At 50.6% G+C, this 21,497-nt stretch overlaps 7 protein-coding genes across 7 annotated transcripts; 4 read left to right on the top strand and 3 right to left on the bottom strand.

Moving 5' to 3' along the window:
• The first annotated feature begins 1,219 nt into the window (after positions 1-1,219).
• Positions 1,220-8,444, top strand: F5J12DRAFT_744114 (nucleoporin Nup186/Nup192/Nup205). Its single transcript, XM_051742057.1, has 9 exons — positions 1,220-1,442; positions 1,514-1,960; positions 2,014-6,435; positions 6,500-6,664; positions 6,723-6,844; positions 6,903-7,052; positions 7,106-7,346; positions 7,414-7,628; positions 7,680-8,444. Exons 1-9 carry the CDS (start codon positions 1,277-1,279, stop codon positions 8,178-8,180), a joined length of 6,429 nt encoding a protein of 2,142 aa, XP_051598960.1. The 5' UTR covers positions 1,220-1,276; the 3' UTR covers positions 8,181-8,444.
• F5J12DRAFT_170968 (ER-to-golgi vesicle protein transport Sft2) lies at positions 8,325-9,576 on the bottom strand. The gene is made up of 4 exons (XM_051738227.1): positions 9,239-9,576; positions 8,742-9,126; positions 8,639-8,680; positions 8,325-8,580 (listed from the first exon to the last, which is right to left on the bottom strand). Exons 1-4 carry the CDS (start codon positions 9,466-9,468, stop codon positions 8,470-8,472), a joined length of 768 nt encoding a protein of 255 aa, XP_051598959.1. The 5' UTR covers positions 9,469-9,576; the 3' UTR covers positions 8,325-8,469.
• Positions 9,577-10,273: 697 nt separating this feature from the next.
• F5J12DRAFT_839832 (uncharacterized protein) lies at positions 10,274-12,129 on the bottom strand. Its single transcript, XM_051746090.1, has 12 exons — positions 12,108-12,129; positions 11,944-12,052; positions 11,778-11,888; positions 11,506-11,728; positions 11,396-11,451; positions 11,299-11,331; positions 11,132-11,243; positions 11,017-11,073; positions 10,934-10,969; positions 10,809-10,885; positions 10,667-10,755; positions 10,274-10,600 (listed from the first exon to the last, which is right to left on the bottom strand). The coding sequence occupies exons 4-12, from the start codon at positions 11,698-11,700 to the stop codon at positions 10,593-10,595; spliced, it is 663 nt and encodes a 220-aa protein (XP_051598958.1). The 5' UTR covers positions 11,701-11,728; positions 11,778-11,888; positions 11,944-12,052; positions 12,108-12,129; the 3' UTR covers positions 10,274-10,592.
• Positions 12,130-12,477: 348 nt separating this feature from the next.
• On the bottom strand, positions 12,478-15,077 carry F5J12DRAFT_170959 (heterokaryon incompatibility protein-domain-containing protein). The gene is made up of 3 exons (XM_051738226.1): positions 14,671-15,077; positions 12,841-14,614; positions 12,478-12,784 (listed from the first exon to the last, which is right to left on the bottom strand). The coding sequence occupies exons 1-3, from the start codon at positions 14,856-14,858 to the stop codon at positions 12,551-12,553; spliced, it is 2,196 nt and encodes a 731-aa protein (XP_051598957.1). The 5' UTR covers positions 14,859-15,077; the 3' UTR covers positions 12,478-12,550.
• Positions 15,078-15,955: 878 nt separating this feature from the next.
• F5J12DRAFT_722726 (uncharacterized protein) lies at positions 15,956-17,067 on the top strand (the record flags this gene model as incomplete). Its single annotated transcript, XM_051741396.1, has 5 exons — positions 15,956-16,056; positions 16,125-16,404; positions 16,464-16,606; positions 16,665-16,708; positions 16,826-17,067. 5 exons carry the CDS (start codon positions 15,956-15,958, stop codon positions 17,065-17,067), a joined length of 810 nt encoding a protein of 269 aa, XP_051598956.1.
• A 108-nt stretch (positions 17,068-17,175) lies between these two features.
• F5J12DRAFT_170896 (uncharacterized protein) lies at positions 17,176-17,972 on the top strand. Its single transcript, XM_051738225.1, has 3 exons — positions 17,176-17,219; positions 17,274-17,574; positions 17,631-17,972. Exons 2-3 carry the CDS (start codon positions 17,320-17,322, stop codon positions 17,775-17,777), a joined length of 402 nt encoding a protein of 133 aa, XP_051598955.1. The 5' UTR covers positions 17,176-17,219; positions 17,274-17,319; the 3' UTR covers positions 17,778-17,972.
• Positions 17,973-18,089: 117 nt separating this feature from the next.
• Positions 18,090-20,878, top strand: F5J12DRAFT_839813 (heat shock protein 70 family). The gene is made up of 9 exons (XM_051746089.1): positions 18,090-18,320; positions 18,377-18,389; positions 18,451-18,465; positions 18,520-18,612; positions 18,671-18,863; positions 18,920-19,022; positions 19,075-19,625; positions 19,677-20,152; positions 20,205-20,878. The coding sequence occupies exons 1-9, from the start codon at positions 18,155-18,157 to the stop codon at positions 20,638-20,640; spliced, it is 2,046 nt and encodes a 681-aa protein (XP_051598954.1). The 5' UTR covers positions 18,090-18,154; the 3' UTR covers positions 20,641-20,878.
• Positions 20,879-21,497: the final 619 nt, after the last annotated feature.

Below are 21,497 nucleotides of genomic sequence, written 5' to 3'. Positions count from 1 at the left end.
CTCGCCCTGGTCGTTCCTGTACAAAAGGTTGCATGTACCATTGTCCGGGGATCTAGGAATTCATCTGATGTTGTAGGACATTGTCATTTGTCGTTACAAAAAGGCCCAGCTCGACGAGGAAACCCGTAATGGGGGAAACGACCATCGTCAATCAGTTGAATCTATCCGGGCGAAGGACATACGTTCTAGTTCTATGTTTGCTATATCATTGATGCAGAGAGATTGTGCTTAGACTAGTATCTTGTGTGTAGACCGCCCGACGTTACTATCTTTGCAAGAAAGATAGGTTGGACTACAGCAGGGAAACGTTTAGGACGAGGATAGACTGGTAGCGAAGGACAACAGAGTAAAAGCGACCTATACCCCTCCACTGATGGGTTACGTATGGCCTTTCGGGGTGTATAGGCAGAGTACGATAGGTACAGGGCTCAAGGCGGCGAACACAGCGGAAAGAGACATACGAATACTATAGTATAGACTCAAACCAACCTGGCCTTTGAGCTAAGCGACTCCACCTAGGCCGCCCACCGCATATGGCGTGCTGTGCGGCTGAACCGCAGTTGATCCTTGATTGCACAAGTTGTCGACCATCTTGCAGGCGAATTGATGTTTATGAAGCGTCGATTGGAATGGCTCGCATTAAGAACTAGAAAGGAGAAGTACGTGCACTGGTTCAAGCCGCGTAAATGCGAAGGCATGGGCCGTTTTGATTCGTCAGCTTGCCAGAGCGCCTCGTGGGGAATGACCTCCAGACATTCATAAAAAGCGTCCAAAGCCGTGCTGCGATATGGGGAAACGAATGCCGTCTGCAACGCATCCTCCAGTGCGACCAGAAGACCTTCCGTTCTGTGCGCTTGAAGTATGTCTGGGAAGCGGGTTAGCGGAGAACACGGAGAAGGAATCATATGGACCCGAGTTTCGAATATCACGATAGGATTGGTTCTACCAAACGGCATGACTCGGGCTGACCCCTTACTGCGCGGACCGATTTGTACTTGGGACCCAGAATTCTATTCGAAAACTCCACGATGGCTTGAAGAAGGGTGATAACGTCGAAGTCCCTGACTGGTGGCCGCCAAAGTTAGGTTCAGTGGCCTTATTCACTTGTTTTTCAAGATCCTCATGAGTGGCATCATCGAGAGCGAAGGAGAGGGAGGCCTTTGTGGGAGTGCAGTCACGTGACCGTGACACATCCATATATGGAAGTGTTTTCCCATCTCTTTCCGCCCTGCTCGAGCGCAACAACACTACTGTAATAATTTGGTTGTCGACAATAATGGAGTCGATGTCGGGACTGAGAAGCGTCTTGTTGATGGCGCTCGGCTCGCGCGGGCACAGCGAACAAGAGCTCTTTGACGAGCTTATGTTCCACAAATCTCGGCTACAGAGTCTCTTCAATGTAGGCCCAAGTTCATCCCAGGAGCAACGAGAACTACAGAGCGGTGAGCCTAATCTGTCACTTTCCGTCATGCATGCATGTGTAGACGTGTAACTCGCGCTTTTCAATCACTAGGAAAAGTTACCCTCAATGGCAGATCACTCGCTGTCAATGCAGACTTCGCCCAACAAACAATATTCCTCGCCCAGCAGCTCAAATGTTCTGAGAAATACGTCGCTAGCATACTGCACTCGATAATGGCAGAGAACCCCAACGTAGACTCTGTCGGTGCGATGGAGGCTACTGTCGTCGAATTCCACAAGAGACGACGCAATCTCATCGACTGTCTGCGGTTCCTGTTCGAAGCTGCCGAGCTAGCACAGTCGTCGGACGCACCAAGATTGTATGTCAGGTTGGAAGCGTTTCTGAGGCAGGAATTAGTGCAGGCGGTTAAGGTTGATGGAAAGGGCGCGACGCTGGCCAATCGACTGTTCAGCACAATCGAATCGTTGGGTAGTACCATCACCGAAGCCTACGCCGCTAAGCAGTCTGCTACCAGCAACACCGTACCACCCAGTACAAGTAAGTCGTCACTATCTGCGGTTGACTGCGATTCTCACTCGTAGCATGCACAGCCGCTCAGCCCAAACTTGGCTTCGACATCCTAAATGCGCGTTGCGACTCTCTGAAATATGAGCGTCGACTTTTGTCCACGATTTACTACCAAATCGCTCGTCTTGGGTATTTCTCCTCGGCAGACGTTCAGAAGGCGATCGACTGGCTATCTACCAATCCCAATGACTCCATAACCTTTTACATCTTCACCGCCGTCCTCACTGCTTTTGACCCCGCTGACCCCCAGACATACGGCGGCAGAGTTCGTCGCAGCCTTGCAGTAGACAAGTCTATGATCCACTATATGAAGAACAAGTTGGGACCTGCTCTCTGTTGGAAAGACTCGAGCCTAAAAGCTGTTGTTACACTTAAATGGACGCTGTTCATGACCGAGGCACGTCACCGAGACCCGTCTTTGGAGAATCAAGAGGGTTTCAAGACCGAAGAGCTCGAATCCCGGATCTGGGACGCAGTTCAAGGTGACGCGTTCACCAACCTCGTCGCCGCCCTCATCCAGCTCCAGAGGAGGTCCCACGGTTCCCTCCCCAGTTTGTATGCGCACCTCGTTCAGCTTACTCCAGAGCAGGATCAGCAGCGGGAGCCGCCTGCGGATGAATTCCAACCCGCCGTCCTCAACGTCTTTGACGTGCTTGTCAGGTCTTTGATTGCGTATGCGAGCTCGGAGCTGCGCAAGATAAAACAAAGGCAAGAAGATGTACTTGCAAGCGCGCGAACGGACCGCACGCGGATGTTTAGGTCGACTGCGACATCCACAGGTGACGCTGAAGGCCAGACTCCACCACGCAATGATATTGCGACGTTATACACATTCATTGGTATCCTGTATTCGACTCTACCCCCTGAACGTGCTCTGCAATTCTGGGGTGCGACTCCCCAAACCGATGGACGGCGACTCTCGTACATCGAGATTTCGGAGTTATCTTCCGGGAAGCTTCCTTCGTTCCTCCAGTGGGCCGTCTGGTCCACCCAAGTTAGGGACATCAGTATGATGACGGCGTTGTACAACATGCTCAGCGGTCTTGCCAAAGGACAGCAATGCAGCGAGCTCGCATATAACTTCTTGGCTCGCGGTGGTTCGGAAGTGATACCTGGTAGTAGTCTTCCCGCTGCGTCTGGTTCGGCGCACTACAATGCAGGACAGGTTGTATCTTGGACAATGATTTTCTCTCTCCTCGAGTCGTGGGCGACACCTGCACCCTCCACGCGCGCGAACCAACCACCTCAGCACTCTCTTTCAACGACGTTCGGTCCATTCGGTTCGCAGAGCCATACGGCATTGCAGCCACCCGCCTTCCAACCTGCGCCACAGATCGTAATTGGACCTAAGGAGGTCCTCCTTGCACAGGCTTTCCTCCGCCTGTTATCCACGGTTGCATTCCACGCGGTTTCAGTCCGTCTCGCCGTCGCAAATACCGCGCAGTTTCGTGCCATCCCAACACTTGTATCTCTCATTCCCCTCGGCATCCCTCTCGAGTTGAAAGGCGCCATATTCGATGCGCTGGCATCCTTCTGCGAACCCGGCGCTGGATCTGCGGGTGTTGAGTTGTGCAAAACAGTATGGACGCTTATGGAGAGGTTGGAGGTCATCAACGTCCGTGCAGGTACGAGTGCTGGAAGGGTTGGGGGTGTCATGCTCCCTCCAGTCAAGGGCGTAGAGGTGGAGCTGGACGAGGTTGAAGCAGTCTACAAGTTGTATCCGGCTACGATTCCATTCCTCAACCTCCTCAGCACATTGTTGCATACGCCAAAGCGTCTCACACAGAAAGCCCTTCTTACCGATGTGGAATCTCTTAATACGATCCCTGACAACCTCGGTCAACCATATCGCGTACCCGGCATTGGCCCGTATATCAGTTTTGTCATCGACAATGTTTTCGCCAACATACCTAGGAGGGAATACTTGCACCGTTCGGAGCGTTGGCAGATGAACGATCTTTGTTTGAAGTTCGTGGAGCGGACTCTGGCCAGTTGGGAGGTGGAAAGTCTGGTGAGGCTCGGAGAGGAGGGCGTGTTGCGGCGAGAGAATGTCGTACCGCTCCTCAATCATCCAGGCTATGACGTGATCTCGCGACTCTTGACCAACTCGCCATTGCAGGCAAGTATCCTCTCGTATATTGTTGACGGCGTCGAAGGGTTTGAGAAGGATCTAACGGAAGAAGAGCCTGGCTTGCGAAATACGATCGTGCGCGTCCTGCGTATAGCCCAGCGCGTTCTCGAGGTTCAGGACATATTCTTGGATGTTCTATTACCTGTCCTTAGTGAGCTCGACGGCGTGCCTCTAGCGGCGAGCGTCCAACCACGCTCTTACTACACGCGGTTGGACCAGGCACTGGCCTATGGGTCACAATATATTCCCGCGCTCGCAACGTACGTCTTGTACCCCGCATACCCCGAACTCGTACTCCTTGCGGCCAAAATCATCACAGAGCTCGCGCGCACCCTGCCGGTCCACACCATGCTAAATCTCATCGAACGTAGCAACGAATCGGAACGCATTCTGAGCGGGTTCCGACAACTACTCGAAACGGACTCGCTGGACGACGTAGAAACGGCTGAAGCATATGCAGAGCAGGTCACTGGTGCTGGTGCCCCCGACAAAGAGACACAGGAGTCTCTTGACCAGGCCATTCGAAGTGCCGTCCTTAAATTGCTCGTGCAAAACACCCTCCCGGACCGCCCTTATCCTAACATCGCCCATTTCTTACTTTTCGGTGGTTCGGAAGATGGCTATCAAATTCAAGACTCTCATGCCCTCGGTGCACACCGCACTTGTTCTCATGTAATTCTTGATCTGGTAAACGCTGGCATACCACCAGCAGGGGGCGGAGGGAGGGATCGAGACCGTACGCTATTGGCGCCTACCGAACCATTGTTCACAGTACTCCCAGCGCTAGCCGAGAAGTGCTACCGGATCATCTATAATTTATGCGTGCATCCTCGGACGTCGGATCCCACGATGCGATACTTGCGAACTCACGAGGACTTTTTCGTCCGCCACCTTGCGGCAATACCATCCAAGGTTCCTACGGCTTCCGTTGAGCCACTGATAGAAATGCTGTACAACGACGGTGCGCGTGTACTGACGAACGTTCCGACTGTCCGTGCGTTCACGGGGCTGCGTTCACGAATTTTGGATCTCGCTGCCCTAGAGCTGCATGTGTTGACGAACAGGGGACACTTCAAGGGGGTCCTTATCATCCTGCAGATCCTTTACGGAACGGAGAGCCTGCATGACGATATGGACGCAGAATGGGAGGATCGAACGATCCAACCTTTTAGAGATATCGGACAGTCGCAACTACGCATCATCGAGTTCGTGCAGTCATTGAGCTTCGATTGGTCGGATAGCCTTGCCGTTCATCCTGTCGACGTTGAGCTTCTTGCTACGCTCAACCTTCATTCGTGTATTCGCCTCGATGCAACCGGCTGCGAGATCGTCGACAGATCGGCACTCTTATCACTCCTTACAACTGCATCTCGCTCGCTTCACGCGCAAGGGCAGATTGCCACGACGTCGCTAGCGGAGAAATTGAATTCGGAGACAACATACATTCTCGAAAGTTGTGCCGTTGAAAACCATCGACGGGAAATTACCCACGCCGTCGCCAACGGCTACGAATCGTGGCGCAGACTGCTGGACATGACACTCATGAAATGCTTCAACAGACTGCCACACGATCGACGCGAAAACATGCTATTCGACCTGCTGCACGTTCTTCCCGCTCTCATTCGATCTGACGTACAAAAACGGACGTCAATTTTACTTTCGGAGGCGATCTTGACAGTAATCACAAAACTCCGGGAAGATCGCAGTTACCAGATTATGTTGCAGTCTGCTGGAGGCGACCCGAAGGCTGGGTCGTTACCCGAAGAGCGACTGTATGCTCTCCTACGTAACATTCTAGAGTGTATCTTGGACAGCGATCGTTCGGAGCTCGTTCGCGGTAATCTCTACGCATGCTTGGTTAATTATCTCCATCTTGTCGCCGGTAACGATCGGTCGCCCCGTTCGGAACCCTCTTCAGATGTCGTCAGCAGGCGCTCCATGTCTCTCTCGTTATCGGTGGTGAGCACGCGGGAAGACTTGTTGCTGTCAGAAAGTCAGTCCGCCCGTTCGGCTACGCCAACTCCCGGAGGCAGGGCAGCTTCGCGTATTTCCAATCTGGAGGGCGGCTCGCTTTCGGTGATGAAGAACGTGACGGAGCGGTTAGTTACTACGATATCCCGTGACGCGACCGATGGTACGGAAGTATGGAAGACAGTCGCTTTCATACTGTTGGACTCACTCGTTCACCTCTGCCGCGCGGAGAAGTCGAGGACACTATTGACGACGTTGGTTCGGTATGGTTACCTGTCGAGCTTTGTGCGGGGTTTGAAGGAGACAGAGACACAACTTCAGCATGTTCTAAAGCCTGATCCAGGTAAGAGTTACATTGCGAGCGTTTTTTTTGTATTGGTATGGTTCGTTGACCCCGATTTTCTCAGACGATCTAAATCCTCTCTATGTATACGAGGCCAAAATGGCCTTGTTCACTCGCATGGCACAGTTCAGAGCGGGTGCAGAACGACTGCTCGAAGCGCAGATACTGCCAACGCTCGCGCAGTGTGAATTCCTGGACACGAGACCCGAAGCCGACCAGTCATTCATGGGTTCGTGTTATACTTATCCGTCAATTTTGATCGCTACATGTCTTACTCCTTCCCGTAGACCGTGATTCCTTCCTGCCATCTGCGATCCAGCGGTACCATCAACTTTTCATGCCGGCTTTGCAACTAGTGGTGGCCATGCTAGCTTCACTCGGCATTAAACACACGACTGCAAGCCATCAGGTGAGTTGAACGAGGTTTCCTCCTGCTCAGACAACCGGATCACTTTACATCTGTGTAGGCTCTGGACTTCTTGTCGAACCACCGCGATACTATCATTATCATGCTCAAGAATGATTCTGACGAGGTTGGATTGTCCTATGTTGAAGAGGTGCATCTCTTGGTTACGCTCAGCGGAAGCCTCCTACCCTACGTACCCAAATCAGAGCTAGTAAGTAGTTGTATAAGAGGTGTCTTATCGCCCGCTAAACAGCAAGAAATTAGGCGTCCATGAACACAGGCTTCGGCGGCATTCACGGTGCAATCCTGGGCTTGGCTGCCAGATGCCTGGGTAACGAAAACTGGAGCGCGTTTGTGAAGCCTCAGACAGATACTGAGGTACTTCACGCCAGCGTCCTTGCACCAGGCCAATCTGAGAGCCGATTCGATGCCACGGTGCGGCACAAGTTGCTGTTGCTGCAGGGAGCAGTCATCGAGTATCTCGGTGCGGCGAGCGATTTCACTGGTATGTGTCTTACCACTACAAAAGAAAATGGGCTTTTGAGACGTGTTCGATTTTTTCTCTCTCGTAGAGCCGGAGATTACTTTGGTCCTTTCACCAGTTCTGTCTGCACCTCGCCACGATGAGCGTCCATCAAGATTCGTGGCTACGATCCCCACAGTTGGCGAAGCTATTGAGGCCCTGAACGACCTCAGCAGTGATCTTACTGCGACGTTGAAGCAGATTGCCGATTTGTCAGCGGAACTGTCCTCGAGGGACCATATCCGTGTGGATAACATCCAAGAGGTGAATGATATTTGGCGGTTATGCTTCGTATGCTGACATATATGCTTATAGATCGTGCACATCCCCGATCCCGCCTTCCTCCAGGACCTCAATATGACTCAAAAACGTTTATTGATCCGTCAAGGATATGCACGTCTCAAAACTGAGCTACAGGACGAGGTAAAGACAGCATTGAGCGCTCTTGAGATGCTCCTCTTACTGCTCTGGCGACATCTCGCGAGTTACGCCGAAACCGACCCAGCACACCCTACTGCCCCGCAACCTCCTAATCTGAAGTCGTCCATGCGTCTTCTTCCTGCACCTGACAGGGAATCATTCAAGGCAGAGGCTGGTAAGAGGCTTGTAGGCCCGTTGATGAAGGTGTCTGCTTTGGATCTGGTGAGCAATTTTTGGAAAATCTTCCCACTGAAGACGGTGATGGTTTACTCATTGACGACTGCTTTAAAGGATGCGGAAACTGTTGGTGCCGAGTGGCAATCATACCAGGGTTACATTGACATCATGTCGAGGCGGTTGAGGGATACGATCGGGCTGCACGATGTGCTCGAGTAGGCGAGCCAGTTGGCACGAATGGATGTTTTGTTCCGCCGAGTTCGCTTCAGGTAGTTACATTAAAACAAAAGAAGCCCCACTAGTGCTTCGCTCCACATAAACGCACTTCTGTAATTTGCAGTAGAACCTTGTCCTTTTCGAAACGGGACGTATTTAATTCTGGGAATGCAACAATGCATAGCCCTCGAACAAAACATATTGGCGCCTTATAGATGGCGAAACGCGAATAAATATCAGTGAAATTAGTTACAACGGTGAGAAATAGTGGGCAGTGGGGAGTTCGGGGAAGTTAGATGGGAAGAAGGCTCCCTGCACCTCTGAGAGCGACTTGTCCACCAAAACGAAGGGTTTGGGTACCACCTGGGAAGTATGCAAGCACATAGGCAACGAGCGCGACAACCTACGATCCAAAGGAGTTCAAGCTACACGAACAGAGGACAAAATGATTGGCACCATACCTGGACTATCCCAGCGACCAGGGAACCCAGGTACGATTGTGCCTGAAGGGCGTAAGTTAGCAATGGAACGTTCACATCGATGAGACGCGGGTGCAGAACTTACCCCGAGCGAGAAATACAGCGTGAGCCCTAGGCTAGAGAAGTAGACTGCGGAGAAAGGTAGTCGCTCTTGAGAGAGCAGGTGTTTGATGTGGTTGATTGGTCCGACCAGGATCGAGAAGCTGTTATTGGTGGTTAAGCATCTCGGATCGATCGATTCTGCAAGAACGGTGACCCACCCAATCATGACCAGCAGACTTCCCATGCTGTGAAGGCAAGAAAGAACACATAGGGTGTAAGTGAACACGTTCCGCATTTCGACATGGAATGCGCCGCACCTAAACGCCAAAGCAAACTTCGCTGGGCGTACTGGGAGCCATGGCAGTCCCATGAACGCAAAGAAGAAACAGACAACCGCTCCAATCAAGCATGCGCCGAATCCCAATAACCTAGCATACATATCAACCAACGCATGGAACACGGCATCGGGTTTGACAGCGACAGGTTGGGATGTAAGACGTCATTTCCTAACAACTTTCCAGGGGAAGTCATTCCACCGACCTGTCCCATCTAGACAACGCAAACCACGCCTCCTCTTCGTTCGACCGTTCGCCCGACCTTAGTGGTATGTAATCGCCTGCGACGGCGTTGTAGAAGCGGGAGAACGCTGAGGGCTGTTGCTGTTGTTGTTGCTGCTGCGCATGCTGGGAGTCGTCAGTCACACCCCTCGCCCACCGGAATTGGGACAAGTTGGATCGAAAACTTTGTTCTGTTGTCTGTGCAGGAGCCATTTATGCACTGTGTGTGCTTGGATGGTCAATGCGAAGATGGAGTGCGAGTTGGGGTGGACAATCGTGACTGGCCGAGCTCCAAATGCGGACCGTAAAATTGACTACTCTGATGGACCGGTTGCAAAACTTACGAGCATGAATAGAATCTTAATTAAAGAAGCCATACGGTTCAATTATTTTGATTCCGTTCAGAGTGGTATATAACTCAAGGTACGCCAGAGTGCACCATAGTGCAGCGCCACGCCCGTTCCAAGGTCGTCAACTACAACAGATACCGCATATCCAAGACCTCGCTAGGTATTTTGCCCCTGAACGCCTGGGACTACTTGGTCCTTCCACAGACGCAGTGACAGGGGATCCATTGCATGGCATTAGAACAGGAAACTATAGCTGACAGCCGTACATACGGACGGCAGAGCTGCATGTGGACAGGTTCAGACACGCAGGATACAGACGCATTTTCCCCGAGTCTTGCAAGATTGCAGGCGTACAAATCTTGTAAGGCAATGGGGTGAGAGCGGTTGCAGCGAGAAGGGTAGGTTACTCGCAATGTTGTATCATTGGGAGGTGCTTTGAATAACGAAAATCGCACTCGTCGAGAGAGACTTGGTCTAACCAGTACACGATACATTCGAGCACGCGGCCACGCCCCGTCCAGGTCGATGATGAAGTCGTGCGGCAAAACAGGAAGCGTATAACCGTAATAGTCTTCAGCAAGGTTGGTCACCGAATTTTTCGAGCGCAACAGTGAAGTATGCGTCAGTGTTGGACTGGTGAACGAAATAAACGGGCGCCAGAGCTTCCTCTGGCATCTCGAACTCAGGCAATGTCCTGAGATGAGTAACTGAGGTCATCGCAGATTTTTTCGAAGCGCTTTGTTTTCGTGTCTGTTCCTGAGACCTTGGCTTGTGGTTGCAATCGCCCCTTGGGCTCATCTCGGATTACAGAAAGATATGTGTTGCGCCTCTATCTACCATTACAAGGCCGGACAAGGAGACTCGTTACATCGAAGAGCCAGCCAATACACGTTGACTGCATCGTTCTGGTTAAGATCACAATTGTCATCCACAAGTTGAATTTATCCAGACGAAGGTCAAAAACGTACTTGCCAATACCCGTGTCTGCTAAAGTGCTGATGTGGAGGGAGCTCGGGCACTGGAACTCGGATCGTCGATAGCGGGTGTGGCTCTGGCCGTACCTGACTGGGACCACTTGGCTTGTTCGGCAGCGCGAGCGGCAAGCAACAGTCGATGTTTCGAAGTGCCCGCCCCCGCATCACGCATGATCCTGAAACAATGTGTGTTCAGCAATTCAAATCGACGCCATATGAGGTCGCTTACCGCTGCATGTGAGTTTGATTGTCATCACGGTCTATATACTCTACCGAATCCATAATCGCAGAAATCTCCCATAAACCCTGTTGACAATCGTCACTATGATGATGTTTGAGTGTGAGATCACTTGCCCTAATATTTCCTTCCTTCCAGATGAAATCCACAACCTGAGCAATGTCAAATACCATCTCTGGAGCCGAGAAGGTTGACTTGCCTTTGGTAACGCTTGGTTCGCTTCTGCACAGATCCCACACCAACAAAGCCACAAGATCTATTAACAAACGGACCATCCTGAGCCCAGAAAGGTAACGACTTGATACTGCCCTTACCTTTCCGGTCAAGTCCTCCTCCAGTGCTCGTTTCTCGTCGTCGTCCTCTGTGGCATCGACTTTCCCTTGGAGCACATTTATTTCTTGTACCATGGAAGGAATGTCAAGTTGTCTACATATGACATTTAGGACATGGACTAATGAATGTCAGTAGATATGGTGCTGACCTGTCATGTTTGTGGCCTATTTGATCTGTCACTCTGGAGCCAGGAAACAATAAGTGGCAGTCCACCGGTAGCAATGCCAAGTAATGAAGGTACTCACAAGTTCTCATGTTCATAGGATGCAGTGCCAAAGGTAGTGGTTATCCCTTCGAGTAACTTTTTGTAATTGGAATCAGTTTCTGCTCTTTTTTTGTCCAAGGCAACACTTACACCAGCACCCAATGTCTGCTGTATGGAGTTTGACTCGCATTCCACCTTTTGCTTTTCATCAGTATACCGACGTGGCGAGTCACGCCATGCACAAAGTATTTGGCACCGCCTGCGCAAGAGAGGTAACACGACGTCAGAGTGCAGGTCTTGCGCCGCATTGGACTGCTGGTTGCTCTTAAATGGGTTACACGTCATCGTCCAATTCACACCTGGAAATTTTGGTCTGCATCCTAGCAAACCATCTTCTTAAGCCGCAATGTCAATTTGCGCACCAACATATCTGGTATGACGCGCCGACCTTCTGTGCTGCCTACAGAAACTTCGCTGGTTGAATCGGTTTTTACCATCAGAGAGAGCCTTTTGAAGAACGTGATGTTGCCAATCTACATTTAACAGAGGGCGTGAATGGAACGAGCCACTAAAAAGATGAATACGTACATAGTTTTTAAGATACTCGAGGCCAAACACGTCACAGAAGAATTCGATCGCTCTATCCTTCTTTCCATCTTGAGGAGGTACCATATTCACGAGGGCATAAAAGTGCTCCCTACATCGCGAAACACAGTATCAGTAACATAACACAAGTGATTCCATGGGCTTACCGAATACTTTTGAATTGTTCCCTTCGCTGTGCGCAAGGCGGTTCTCTTCTCCAAACTTGTGGGCTTGCGATAGCACAGAGTGGAGTCATAACCGAAGGTTCTGCGGCGTAACTACCACTGTCTGGCACCGAATCTGACACTCAAAGTCATAAAAATAAACAGGACAGGATGTCGTACAGAAAACTCACTGTCTCTTCGTTTTCTGCCAATGCCAACTCCATAGATATCTACGCATTTTACGACCGTTATCACCAAACATTTTCCCGCAAGACGAGTAGACAAGGCTTTCAAGAGTAGCACAAAACATTCATTGGCGGGAAGCGAGAAACCCCTCGGTTGACACAGTGCCAAGTGTTTGTGCCCATCATGATACGCTATGTCACTGGAAACATAGGAAACCACAGGGCAGTAAGCTGACTCCATAGGATCGATTCCAAGCGCCATCATATCCTCGAATATATTGCCAGTGCGTTTGAAATTGCCATTGAGGTAGTCGCCATAATCACCCAACTGTTCATCTCGGGCTCAAGCCAAGCAGAAGGAGACGCGGCACGACGTACCACAATTCTGTGACCAGAAAACTTATCAAACCGAGTCAGCCACCCATCCAGTTCCATAGAATAAGAATGGTGAACTGTATTCATGAGACCTGGCATATCCAGACCGTTCCAACCATTCTATGGTGACACAAGTGTGAAGTCCACGCGCATGGTAAAGGGGAGAAAATACCCACAGACGTAATTGTCCATGCACGTGGCCCATCACAACAGCCAGGACATTGGTCGACATCGATCATAATCTTGAAATTGTCTGTCTCCCATCTACCCCAGATTACTCTCGCACACCAAATTGATTGCGGGAGATGGGTATGCTTAATGAAGTAGTCGTGGCAGTGCCCATAGTCATGTTCTTGTTTGGGCATACTCCGAGCATGTTCCGCACGTGCATTCCACATTCGATCGTATATTCGCGAGGCAAAGCCTGGCGATTTCCAGTCCTCCTCTTCGGATGCGAGGCGCTCATCGTTGATGACATGCACCCACCCTTGGCCGAGGTAATATCCAATTCCAACTGCAAAGTGAGACCTGGTATCGTTGTTGGCGCAGACCATGACAATGAGATCATTTGTAACGGATGAAAGTGCGACAGTATCGCCTGTGAACTCGCGCGGGAAGGTGCCGCAGCGGGTGAACCCACGGTATGAGGCATTCTTGTCGTCCAGGAGAAACTCACAGCGCATTTCATTTTGATGATGGGATAGATAGAGTGTCCTGAACTCTGGATACGTCCTGAGAATTTTTGTAGTGCCAAAAGTCCTGTCAAAGCTGGTCCCAGGGGATATCAAGTCGATTGTGACGAGACGCGAACCATGGCTACATGCCAATGTGGCCCTGAAAAGAGACGGGGAGTCGCTAGAGGGGATGACGGGCAGCCATACTTGGATGCCCGCGTTGCTGACAGTAAATGTGCGAAACTGCCGGGAGTGCGCAGCGTCACGCAACGCCGCGAGTTTGTGCCAATGTGTCTCTGCGTCGTTTCTGAGGCCGTCGAGTTCAAGTTTGTTCTCAATGTAATTCTTTAATAGTCTGTGGAAATCGTCGGGTTCCATCTTCTTGATAGAGACACAATCCCGAAAGTCGCTCGGATCCTCTGCCAGGACACTGCCCGGCCGTGGCTTCCATGGGTCCCATGCGAATATGCTGTGATCGCCCGATATGCGGATGATTTCCAGCTGAAGTCTGTGGAATGCCTTTTTGCCCTCGCCGTACAGCATGGGCATGTTCACTCCGAACAGCCCCATCAAAGAATACGCCCGATCTTCCAAGCGCGATGTCTGCCGGTCGGCAGCCCACGACATGATTTGTGCGACGCTGAGACATTTCGCAGTCAGACCATCCCTCAGAACTTCCAAAGGAATACCTGTTATCCTCTCCAATGTCGGTGCAAGGTGCCGTTTATTGCCAATGGGCGCCCAGTCTTTGTTGAAGAATTCAACTCGCTTCGGTGCGATGAGTTCCTGTAGCGTCCAGCCCCGTACAAACCACTCCGGCCAACCGTGAAAGTTGCCAAATTCATGCTCGCTGTTATTTTGTTCGATAGGGAAGGCTGACTCGTGGACGTCATTGAGGTACGCATAGCAGACCTGTGCGTTTCGATACCACCGATACATTGAATTAATAGCCTCCGAGAGTTCCGAACTGCTCCGCTTATCGATGCAGCAGGTATCGATCCACAACCACTTGTAGCCATCCTTCATAGCTTGCTGGCAGCTCTTGATGATCTTTTGATAGCCGTAGCGCTTCCTGACTTCGTCCCTCTTCCATTCCTCCATCTTCGTGAGTCCGGTCATCTCTTTGTAAGTGACCTCGACCCCCCAGCGGTGTGATAGTATGGCATAATGTGTGGCCTCGTCATCAAGCTCCTTAAGGACCTCAGGATCAGATTCGGCCTGCTGGATATCCTTTTCCCGGTCGAGCACAACTTCTACGTTCAAAAGCTTCATCTTCCTGACGAGTCAATGCAAAGTTCAATACGTCGACGATCACAAGTCGATCAGACATACTCTCGAGGTGTGTGAGCCCAGCAAGCGATACTCCACACGGCGAGCCTTGAACGTATGAAATTGGAAGACTGACAGGCTGGTCGCTGGTCATAGGCCCTAGGTAAGGTAGAAGGTCGGACTTGAGCGCCAGTTTCGACGGGGAACGCGTTGACGGCCGTGCGGAAAAAGTATTCTGCAACTACATACATAAACGCGACCGATGTCGAGTGCTGAGTCTTGGCATATTAAATTGTCGTTCATCGCTTAGTAACCAAGTAGTTTTTCCTTCTTGTGCTATCATCTTGCAGGCATGACAACTGGATCCGTAGTACTGAGTGGCTATGTGACAAGCCAGGATCTATTACAAAAGTCATGGGCGTGAAGAGGGCCGCAGTCATACAATTCAATCATCATGGGACACTGCATATCCAGGATCTCACTCGGTTGACGTATGAGCTCCACCATAGACTTATGTAGTGACAGGGGATCAATTCCATAGAGAAGAAGCCTACAGTCGGGAGCCGCTTAGATATGGGCCGTGGAGTTGCATAGCGTAGACACGTTCAGACTATGCAGGATATAAGTTCTTTCTCTTGACTGGCTTTTCCCCTTCTCCGAAATAGTGAGCACGCGCTGAGAGTGGTCTCATGGCCAAGAGTCTTGATCGGAGGCATCACCTACATGTGGAGCAATGGAATAAGAATGGCCGCTGTGGAGTCACGGAGTCGGTGGAGAGCGCGAGCGTGCCTGAGGAGATATTCTATGATCGGGGGGTGCTTGATGTCATAGCAACAGAAATCGCACCCGTCGAGGGAGATTTGATCTGACCAGTGCGTCATGATGCGCGTCCGATACGGCGGATTGCGAAACGGGCGGGGAACAACTATCTTCAGAAAGCCTGATTGCTCACCTATATAATTTTCGAGCGCGACAGTGAATTGCGCGCTGGTGTTGGACTTTATTTTTCATGTAAGTCACTGCCTGACAGTTGACTGTCATCGGTCACCTCGCACTGATCACTTTGGTCTAGCGAGTGGAGACTTATCGTACTGGTCTTCCTCCAGCAGGTTTAGTCACTGCCTGCCTGCCATGATCGCGCGCGAGGCACCATTGATACACTACTCAGTTGGTGGACATCACCGTAACTTTATGCAGGGACCGGCGACTAAACATAAAGCGTAACAGACTTTATGTATGTTCAGGACATTCCAGGGCGGTATCTGTGGGGCTTTGTCCTCTCCGCAGCACTAATACATATAGTCGCACCTAATCCCCCTCACGGTTCACACCAGGCTTCGCAACGGGGATGCCTTTGGTCACTAACCTCATCGACGACAAGTCCCCGCTCATCCAATACGATTCTACCTGGTTGCCTGGAACGAGTGCTGACGATCAACTTGAAGACCAGTATGTAAAACGCGATTCTTGCTGTACCCTGTTCAAATGATGTGTTCGTTTTTCTTTTTCCTTTGCAGGTACTACCACGGGACGTTCACTACCAACAATGTAACAAACGGACAAGTGACTTTTACCTTCAACGGTACAGGAATTTGGTGGTATAGCGCTCGAAGGAATAATCATGGCACTTTCGTGGTTCAAGTCGACGACAATACGTATGGACCCTATGACGGGTACTCGGTCGAAGAGCAGTTCATGGTCCCCATCTTCAACATCACCGATTTGAATCAAGGAACGCACAAACTCACTCTAACGAACACGGGGTCGGGAACGACTCTCTACGTTGGTGCCGATTTGGTGAGCGAACTGTGTTTTTTTGTTCATTTCGTATGTAAGAATCTCATGTGCTGTTGTAGATTGTATGGCAATCAAACGTTGGAAATGAAGACGACCAATTGATCACAGAGACAATCGACGACTCGGACTCGCGGTTCCAATACCAGGAGTCGCTGTGGGATTCACCTAGTGACGTCAACTTGTACAGCAATGGCACAGGCCAGTAGGTGCATCTAACTAGCCAATGCAGGCTTCTGAATTCACTGACAATAAACGTCAAGCTATACGGAAGAACAAACCAGCGCAACCTTGACTTTCACAGTGCGTTGCACCACTGCATCCATCTAGCCATAAGGTTTGACTCAAGTATGTCCTCTCAGGGCATGTTAGCTCCGCCGTTGCCATACATAACTCAAGTCTCACAGCGATTATTATTCCTTAGGAGATATGGTTACGTTGTTCGGTAAGACCGGGACTTCGAATGGACCCTACACCGTTCAGCTAGATGGTGGGCAGACCAATACGTACAATGCTACGGCCAATCTTCCATACTACGGAATCACGCTTTTCCATGCGGATAACCTTGGCTCTGGTCAACACAAGCTAACCATCACGAATGCCCCTAGTACAAGCGGACAAGGACTGGGCATTGATTATGCGTTGGTATCGAACCTATCGAGGTGAGCGTCGGCTGCACTTTCTCGCTCTGATTCCGACGCTGACATTTCTTGTCAAGTACTAGTGTCTCTGTTGACTTAACTTCAAGGTAAGATTAATTACTCTCGGCGATCGCTCTTTACTTACTAATTCCATGGTCGACACAGCGCTAATTCGAAGTATGTACTCCTGTCTCATTAATACCAGTCACTGATCGTCGTCTTTTTGGTCAGACAATTGACTGCTGGAGCCATCGCAGGCATCACCGTACCCGCGGCTATGGCTGCATTGAGTTTTCTCCTCGCGTTTTACTTCTACAGGAAGTGGAAGGCTGCGGAAGCGATCCACAATCAACTGCATAGCATCCACGTCAGCCAGCAGACACAAGAAGGAGCTGTAGGTTTCACCACGTCACTAGATCCCCGAGGTCATCAAAGTTCTGGGAATGCCTATCAGAGGGCACCCGGTGATGGTTCGGAAGGCGTGTCTCATCCTTCTCAAGTGGAACGTGTTCCATTATCGAGCCAACCTCTGGTACGCGTAATCTCAGGGATGTATGTAATCCTAGTAGAGTGACATATTGTCTACAGGGAGGATCTCGCCAGCAGTCTTTTGATCACCCACACCTGGAGGGGGCAGGTGCCCACGGTCAGATCATGAACAGTCCACGGCCTACTTCACTGGCTACGACCGAGCTTCCAAATTATTCACAGGCGATGAGGGCGGGTAGAAGATGACAATTATTGGCGATCCCTTTCTGAGGTGGGCTCGCGGTGCTAGGACAAATGGTACAAAATACTCTTTCTCCGTGATTCGTATGCTACTAGATGTAGGGATTTGGATGTAATACCCGGTGGACATTTTACATCAATGTGGATTTTGGTAGAAAAGGGGTCTTACTTGCAAGAAGCAACGGAACGCGGCCCCGGACTTGGCTGTGTCGGTACACGTCTGAGCTTGGGGTGGTGTACGTGTCCCCACGTGACCGTGAGAATAGTCTATGGTGTCGACGTGTCACTCTCTTTGGACTCTGCTGGATAAAAAGGGCTGCCTCGAAGGGTGTGTGGACACAAGCTAAACACTCTTTCTTTTTCTCTCACCACTACCACCAGCGATGATGGCCCTGCATCACCGCCGTCCTTCACGCGCAAGATCGCGCCATCTGCTATCGTCCTTGTCTTTGTTCTTTGTCGCTCTCGTCGCGCTCCTTTGCTTCTGCTCTCCCGTAGCAGCTCAAGACTCGGCGAAAAAGAGCGAGTATGGAACCGTCATTGGTATTGGTGCGTGTGTTCTTTCTACGTCCCTGTCGATGCAATGCTCATGCTCGGATTGACAGACTTAGGTACAACGTATGTTTTTTTTTTCGTTAACAGACCGTGCCATAGACTGACGTCTCACGGAAATGTAAAGGTATTCATGTGTTGGGTAAGTATATTTCTACCCGTAGAATGGCGTCCTTGTTTCTCACTCCCTCTCAAGTGTACAGCGCGGCGGTCGTGTGGAAATTATCGCCAACGATCAGGGTCACCGGATAACCCCCTCATGGGTAAGCTTCACGGACGAAGAACGACTGTGAGTATTTCGATATTACATACATCTGCTCGTCCCACTAAGAGTCGTGCAATTTCAGTGTTGGCGATAGTGCCAAGAATGCTTTTCACTCGAATCCTCAAAACACCGTATTCGATGCTAAGCGTCTCATCGGTCGTAAAATGGACGAAAACGAAGTGAAACGTGATATGAAGCACTGGCCGTTTACCGTCGCAGACAAAGGCGGGAAACCATCTATTCAGGTTTCTTACAAGGGCGAGATGCGTGATTTTGTGAGTAGTCGCATCGTGCTTTAGGTGTTTTGACTTAACTGACCTGAGCTTCATAGACTCCCGAGGAAATCAGCGCAATGGTGCTCACCAAGATGAAGGAGACTGCTGAAGCTTACCTCGGTGAGAAGGTTACGCATGCAGTCGTCACTGTCCCCGCATGTAAGCCCTATTTTTTAAATTCCCCGTGATGTTAATGACTAACACGCCCCAGACTTCAATGATGCACAGCGCCAGGCAACCAAAGATGCCGGCACCATCGCGGGTCTTCAAGTCCTTCGCATCATCAACGAGCCCACCGCTGCTGCGATTGCATACGGCCTCAACAAGAAGGGTGGCGAGTCTCAAATCATTGTTTATGACCTTGGTGGTGGTACTTTCGACGTGTCCCTTCTCTCCATCGACGACGGCGTTTTCGAGGTTCTGGCGACCGCAGGTGACACCCACCTCGGTGGTGAGGACTTCGACAACCGGGTTATCGACTACCTCGTTAAGCAATACAAGAAGAAGACCGGAACGGATGTTTCGACCAACATGCGCGCCATGGGCAAACTGAAGCGTGAGGTCGAGAAGGCTAAGCGCACTCTCTCCAGCCAACAGTCGACTCGCATCGAAATCGAATCGTTCGAGGATGGCAATGATTTCTCGGAGACCCTTACCCGTGCTAAGTTCGAGGAGCTTAACATGGACTTGTTCCGCAAGACCATGAAGCCAGTCGAACAGGTTCTCAAGGATGCCAACGTCAAGAAGGAAGACATCGATGAGGTACACTTTCATCAGTCGTTTTTTACGGGTTGACCAATTCATTTTCAACAGGTTGTCCTTGTTGGGGGTTCGACTCGTATTCCCAAGGTCCAGCAGATGCTCAAGGATTACTTTGGAAAGGAGCCTTCTAAGGGAATCAACCCTGACGAGGCCGTCGCGTACGGTGCCGCTGTTCAAGGTGGTATCCTTTCTGGCGAACAAGGAACGGAAGACGTTGTACTCGTCGACGTCTGCCCTCTCACCCTCGGCATCGAGACTACCGGTGGCGTCTTCACCAAACTCATCCCTCGTAACACCGTCATCCCCACCCGGAAGAGTCAAATCTTCTCTACCGCCGCTGATAACCAGCCTACTGTTCTTATTCAGGTGTTTGAGGGTGAGCGTGCCCTTACGAAGGATAACAACTTGCTTGGCAAGTTCGAGCTCTCCGGTATTCCTCCTGCTCCTCGCGGCGTCCCTCAGATCGAGGTCACCTTCGAAATTGACGCCAACGGTATCATGAAGGTCTCCGCTGCCGACAAGGGAACGTGCGTGCTATTGGTATTTGTCATTTTTATTCCACTCTAATGACACATTTAGTGGTAAACTGGAGTCTATTACGATCACGAACGAGAAGGGTCGTCTCTCGAAGGAAGAGATCGAGCGCATGGTACGCGAGGCCGAAGAGTTCGCTTCGGAGGACGATGCCAACCGCAAGCGCATCGAGGCTCTCAACTCTCTTTCATCCTTCGTCTATGGTCTCAAGTCTCAACTCGGCGACCAATCCGGACTGGGTGGTAAGCTGAGCGACGACGACAAAAAGACAATTCTTGCCTCCATTAAGGAGGCCACCGATTGGATCGAGGAGAACGGTGAGGCGGCGACCACAGATGATTTCGAGGAGAAGTTGGCAGAGATTCAGTCTGTCGTGAGCCCGATCACGAGCAAGTTGTATGCTGATGGCGCGGGTGCGGGTGGATCTGCTGGAGCACCTGAGGATGAGGACGAGCCTTACTTCGGCCACGACGAGTTGTAGATGAATTTTAGCATAACTCCCTTTTTATTATTATACACATTTGGAAGCACAAGCGGAGATGTCCTTTCCAACTTGCAAACTGATTGCGATGACCATGGTTATGCATAAGTACGAAGTACAGATTAATTTTAGTGGCTCATGCTCCTATCGCCTTGTTTTTTTTTTTGGTTGACTTCGTATTTGGGTTTGAGGTGGCACGGTTAAACAGGTTCTTATGTAAGTGCTTCATCTGTGACAATCTAGGATATGGTATGAATCCAATCATTACAAGACCACGATGGCTTGCGTGTATGCAGCTTGATATAGTTTGTGAGTTCGCATTTTGCAAAAGTAAAGTGGGGTCCGTGTGCTTTGCACTAATTATCCTTCATCGTAGACTCGCTCTTGCGCAGTGAGGACCGTCTTGCTACAAGGCACCTTCGTGCCAATGGGTACACTCCATGTTACTGTTTGCGCAGTCAATCCACCCTCAACACGAATTGCATTCAGCAAAGGGCTCGGCGAAAGGCTGGTCAGACATACAGGTGGGGCTCTTCGTGTAGATGATGCATACTTTTCACGCCAACTGCCCCGACTGCTTGCGGTTATCCACCTGCGAACTCTGCATCTACTTGCACGGATGACCACGATATTGGCCCCCAGTGTGACACGACCATCCTCCCGTGATGCGTCCACAAATATGTGGCCTCTCCCTCTGATATCACATCAGGGAAATACAGACCTCGTTGTCGAAGCTACTATTGTTACGATCATCTCGAAAGCTTCTGTACACACCGTTTCCGGAGGTTGATAAATCAATCATACGTTTCGTGGTACTCTCTTCCCCAGGGTCGCAGATACTTTTCAGTACATATCAA

Source organism: Pisolithus orientalis (assembly GCF_024613125.1).
Source record: "Pisolithus orientalis strain OTSU chromosome Unknown F5J12scaffold_19, whole genome shotgun sequence".
Taxonomy (NCBI): domain Eukaryota; kingdom Fungi; phylum Basidiomycota; class Agaricomycetes; order Boletales; family Pisolithaceae; genus Pisolithus; species Pisolithus orientalis.
This window is presented reverse-complemented; position numbering and strand designations above follow the sequence as displayed.